The sequence below is a fragment of the Triticum aestivum genome, chromosome 1B, assembly GCF_018294505.1.
Source record: "Triticum aestivum cultivar Chinese Spring chromosome 1B, IWGSC CS RefSeq v2.1, whole genome shotgun sequence".
Lineage (NCBI taxonomy): Eukaryota > Viridiplantae > Streptophyta > Magnoliopsida > Poales > Poaceae > Triticum > Triticum aestivum.
The window spans coordinates 650552819-650558378 of record NC_057795.1 but is presented as its reverse complement, the minus strand read 5'-3'; the positions used below and the strand labels follow the sequence as shown (position 1 = coordinate 650558378).

The window sequence follows — 5560 nt, the reverse complement described above, 5'->3', positions numbered from 1 at the left end:
TTTAATCCCCCTAAAAAAAAGTTAGCAATTTAATTTGTCAGTATTAGGTGCCGAGCGTTGTACTGTTAATACAATTTTTTTTATTCTCTCGGTTTACTCCTGTATTTTGAGGATTCTTTTGTTTTAAGCTATGAACCTTGTTTAGAAAAAAATGTATGAATAGTTCCAAATTACACGAGCAATCTTATAAAATGTAATCTTCGATAGCCTCTAGGGCATGGAGGTGCGGAGGATCTCGGCCCCCCGCCAACGGGAGGGACCCTGTTCTCATTCTTGTTAGATTCATTGGTTGAGGCTGTGTGGCGGCGACAAGGTCCCTTAGTAGGAATAATGCCCCCACATTCTATCCCCGTCCGGATGGTGCATCTAGCATCATCGGAGGACGTGTGGAGGTGTGTCTCTGTCGGATCTCGCGAGATTGTTCTAATTGATTTGGTCCTCGGTGGATCTATTTGGATTCAATCTTCGTTCGTCTTCGTTTGAGTGTTTACAGGTTTGGTCCTTCTAATCTATGACCTTCTTTATCAGTTATGGTTGTTGCTCTGGTGTGTCGGTCCTATGAAGGCTTAGCTCAATGACTTCCCGACTGTCTACTACAATAAGGCTTGTCCGGCTCCAGTGAGGGTGGGGCAATGACGGCTGCGTGCCTACGGCTCGCTTTAGTGCTTGTAGTCGTCGCTAGACGTTCAAAGAACACGGTTGCAATTTTTATTATCTTTGTTGTCCTTTATACTGTCATGATTGAAGATGAATAGATTAAAAGTTTCTCCCAAAAAAATATTACAAAATATACATTTTTCTTCAAAGATGCTTCAACATACGTATTTGAAAGTATAGGGATGCTTTTAGGAATGTGGAATATTTTTGAATCTTGTGAATATTCTTTTGACAGTTTGTGAGTATTATTTTAAAAATGTGACCATCATGTAATAATATTTATATTTTTCTTTTGCGGGAAACAACACTAATATCTTGACTAGGACAAATAATCCCCTGGGCCTTTGGATTCGACTTTGAAGACCGGTCATGACCAGGAAAAAAAATGCATGCAGTGCAGCCCATTGTGACGTCTACTGCCACGGCCCTCCCTTTCTGTTGTCGTTGGCCCGCCAATGTTGGTGAAGCACGGCTGTGGTCGGTCACTGGCCAGAGGTCCAGCCGGCGGCCATCTCGAAGCCGTTACGGCGGTTCAGGTAATCCTCCCTGGCCTGCTGCACCTCCTCGCTCGTGTTCATCACGAAGGGCCCGTCCAGCGCCACCGCCTCGCCGTGCGGCCGCGCCGCCAGCAGCAAGAACCGGGCCCCCGCGCCTTCGCTCCGCACGTCCACGCCATCGCCGTCGTTGCCGAACACGACGCAGTGATGCGCGCCGGCCGCCTCGTCCCCTGGCTGGCCGAAGCTGGCCTCGCCGTCGAGGACGTAGGCGCACGCGCTCCAGCCGGCCGGGACGGGCTGGCGCAGGCGCGCGCCGGGCCGCATGGTCACGTCGAGCCACATGGCCGGGGTGCGCGTCTGGATCGGCGAGCGCGCGCCCAGGGCCTCGCCGGCGATGACCTTGACGGACACGCCGTCCTTCTCCGCCGTGGGGATGTCGCGGCTCCTCAGCTCCTGGTACCTCGGCGCCACCCTGCAGACGTAGCAACATCATTTGTTATTATTGCGTTCAGCAAATATTTGCAAAATTTGAGGTGGATCCATGCATACATCTTGTCTTTTGAGGAGAGGTTGAGCCAGAGGTTGAGGCCCCTCTGCACCCCCTCACCACCCGGCATCTCTGCGTGCACCACACCACGCCCGGCCGTCATCCACTGTTACAAGTGTTTCCTTCTTTGTTAATATCAGCATATAAGACCATGCCATGGAAGGTAAATTGTGTTTAACACGAATATCCAATTCTAAGGCTGGGCTCATCTGCACCCAGTGAACAATAAATTCAAAACAAAAATACTAAAAAGATCCAGTTCTGAGCCCGGACTCATCTGCACCCTGCACCCGATGAGCAATAAATTGACAACAAATACTAAACAAATTCTGAGCCTGGGCTCATCTGCACCCGTTCAACACCCATATGTATGCTTGATTTTTAGCTTTCAAACTAAGAACATGCACGGCAGTGCTATCTTGACAATATCACTTGGTATAATTGCTGAGTCTGAACTCTGAAGAGAGACCTAACCTGAACATCTCCGGTGTTGATCGTGCCCTTGTGGCCTGAAAAGTCATGGTAACTCAAGCCTCCCTGAAAATGACGAAATTTTATCGCATAAGTCCTAACTCAACGGAAGTTGTTCTATTCATATGGCAAGAATAATGAGAGTTTTTTTTTTGCGAGAAAGAATAATGAGAGTTATACGGACTTTCTACCTCAAGCATGTAGGTAACATTCTCGAATCCTAAAGGGACGCCATAGAAAAAAGAAATATAGTCAGACCATAATTCTTTAATATACATGAAACTAGCTTATCGGTGTCATAGAAATTCTATACTCCGTGAGTATGTACAAGAATGATAAATAAATTACAAACCTCGGTGTGGATGATCAGTAAAGCCGGCTGGACGAGAAACTGAAAAAGAAGGTAGGTGTGAATTAATTGTAAGTTGACCAATTTAGTATGTGAACAATCAAATACATGATTTTATTTAGTTAGCCTGTAGTTGAACATTTTATTTAGCGATGGATTAGGTGTTTAAGTTGGACACCATTAACTCAAGCCTTATATAATGTAAGCATCTCGGAGCAATCAAAATAGACTAGATGAAACTGGTATAGGCTAGATATGAATCATGAGAGTGACGGTCCGGATACCCGTGGCAGGGGTGACCAGACCTGCCGATCATGGCGGGTGATTAGGGATGTGACCCGACGGTTTCTTCCGACTATGTCGTTGTGTACCACGTTCATTTGGAATATTTGGAGGAGCGCCTATAGTCATTCCAATAGGAGTAGTTGAGTTTACGAAACTCAGTTAAAAAAATTTGGTGCTGGCGATGTGATTGGTTATTATCATATAGTCCGGACCATCTTGGATTTTATAACCTGTATGCAATCACTTTCAAAATGTGTCCCTTTTAGGAGTAGAGATTTTTGTGGGAAGTATCCCGTTTTAACTGATGGGGTATTTTTTTTCTTTTCGGGTGAAATGGGACCTTGAGTATCTTAATCAACTGGACGAAAAGGTAAACTAAGATGCTAGAGCTGATCGCTGAAATGAACAACTGAAGATTCCAATTTGGATGATCATCATGCGTACGTACATTCAAACTCATCCAAGGAGATGAAAGGATCCAAGCTCTGCAACTCGGGCCTGCAAGAAGTAGTAACAAAGTTTGAATTGAGCTTCGTGTTGGGCAGTATAAATTTTGATGGCGATCAGGTGCACGATGTGATTGATCACCTGCCAATGCTCCTCCGGAGAGCGAAGCCGTCGCCGACAGCCTTGCGTTCGCACATGAACTTCTGAACCACCGCCCGTGGCCTCCTCACCGAGTGCTCCTCCTCGTCATCGATCTCAGCAGCAGCAGCATCGTCACTGTCACTGCCACGCACACAAGGAGAGGTTAGAAAGTAGAATATGCATCACATGGAGAATATAATCTGCATGCATCACATGCGCCGATATCCTCCTTAATTATCGCAAAAGACCAACCAGTATGTCATAGATTAATCGGTTGTTAAAAGCTAGTTATAGGTTGGGATAACATTTAGAATGTAAAGTATTCTAAATAATCCTCCGGTCGGAAATACAGTGCATGTACTTTTTTCTAAAGTCACCATAAGTTTGACCAAGTTTGTAGAGGAAAATATCATATTTGATAACACTACATAAAATATGCTCATCGTGTCTTAATTAGATTGATCATGTATTTATAGATGTAGGTTCTTTTCAATATAAAGTGGATCAAACTCTATAGAGGTTGGGTTTTGGAAAGAAGTATAAAATTGACCAAACTTTCTAGAGGTTCCCTTTTGAAAGGAAATGTACAAATACATAAACCTTTTTTAGTAATGAGAGAGCTCTGTTAACTAGGAATGTTCTTGCTTGGTTAATACTCCCTCCGTTTCTAAATATAATTTTCTTTAGAGATTTCAATATGAACTATATACATATATGTATAGACATATTTTAGAGTGTAGATTCACTCATTTTGCTCGGTATGTAGTTCATATTGAAATCTCTAAAAAGACTTATATTTAAAAATAAAGGGAGTACTATTTATTTATTTTTTGAACAGAGGAGTACTATAATCGAGGGCAGGCAGTTGGGATCTTTAATGCTGCCTAGTTGGTTCCTACGTCTGTTTTAATCAATGAGATGAAACAAAACTTTTGCCTTGTTTTGAAGGACCAGTTCGCAAGCAGTGCCATAGTATACATCGATCAAAAAACGGATGAATCTCCGTCAACATTTGAGAAAAAACGGTATGAACTCAATACATGCTTGTCATGCATGTAGGTGTGTGTTTACCTGTTGGCGCCGATCACCCCGTTGACCCCGAACTCCAGGAGGTCCCTCCCGGCGCCGTGCTCCTCCGCCTCGGTGGCCGGCGGCAGCCCAGCGACGTCAACGATCGGCCCGGCGCCGTGGCGAGAAGACGCGGGGGAGGGGCAGAAGGGGACGCACGCGGCGGCAGACATGGCTGGCGGGCTGTGTGTATATACACACGTACGTGCAGTTGACAGACGGCCGGAGCTCTGCAGACCTTGGCTAGCCGAGCTATATGTTTTGGTGTGAGCGAGTCTGTGCTCCCACGCCGGCGTCTATATATACCCGCGGCCGCGAGCGCGCCGGCGCCGCTTAAATTTTAACAAGTGGAGCGCCCACGCACGCACGTTCAAAGGAAGGCGTCAAGTGGGAACGCCGCCGCTGTCGCTGCTGTCGTTGCGTTCGGTTGCTTTGCATGTACGAAGCAGGGCACACACTGATCCCTCCGTTCGGGAGTCGCTCCCTACCAATCAGTACCAGCACGCACGCCCAGGTGTGAACGCTTCATCGAACCAACCGTGATTAGATGGTCAGCATAAAAATGATCTATCCAACCCACCAAGGTTCAAGTCATAGACTTAATAGTAGTGCTCGCAATTTTCTACTCCCTCCCTCTCGGTTTACAGGGCGTGCTTTAATTCAGACTTTTCGGCGATGTTCGTTTGGTAGGAGATGACATTTCCATCGATTATGAGGCATCCGTGATAACTTCGTGAATCTCAAAATGATATGCTGGCGCGGTCACTCGGAGGTGCTCACGTGTAGGTGCGTGCTTGCATTTATGGGATGAGTATATGCTTGTTGTGCATGTAGTCGATTGTTGGCAAATTTGACAAATCTGACATCTGAATGAAATCATTTCACAAAATGAACCGTCCCTAAAAGAATTACACTCAGCTGACCTTTTTAAGTGGCGCCCGACACGAAGACACCACACTACACTGTGCAACGCCTGACTGACAGGCGCTACACGCCTGGCCAGCGTTGCACCCCGAACTGCCTGAAAAGTACTAAGTCAATGTGCAGCGCCTAAGAGCTAGGCGCCACACCATATAGTGTAGCGCCTAGCTTCTAGGC

The 5560-nt window shown here is 46.1% G+C and overlaps 1 protein-coding gene across 1 annotated transcript; it reads right to left on the bottom strand.

Annotated features, from left to right (window-relative positions):
* Nucleotides 1-902: 902 nt before the first annotated feature.
* Nucleotides 903-4763, bottom strand: LOC123145487 (pirin-like protein). The gene is made up of 8 exons (XM_044564917.1): nucleotides 4466-4763; nucleotides 3395-3535; nucleotides 3255-3304; nucleotides 2525-2563; nucleotides 2364-2392; nucleotides 2176-2238; nucleotides 1704-1807; nucleotides 903-1626 (listed from the first exon to the last, which is right to left on the bottom strand). The coding sequence occupies exons 1-8, from the start codon at nucleotides 4633-4635 to the stop codon at nucleotides 1140-1142; spliced, it is 1083 nt and encodes a 360-aa protein (XP_044420852.1). The 5' UTR covers nucleotides 4636-4763; the 3' UTR covers nucleotides 903-1139.
* Between the last annotated feature and the right edge of the window lie 797 nt (nucleotides 4764-5560).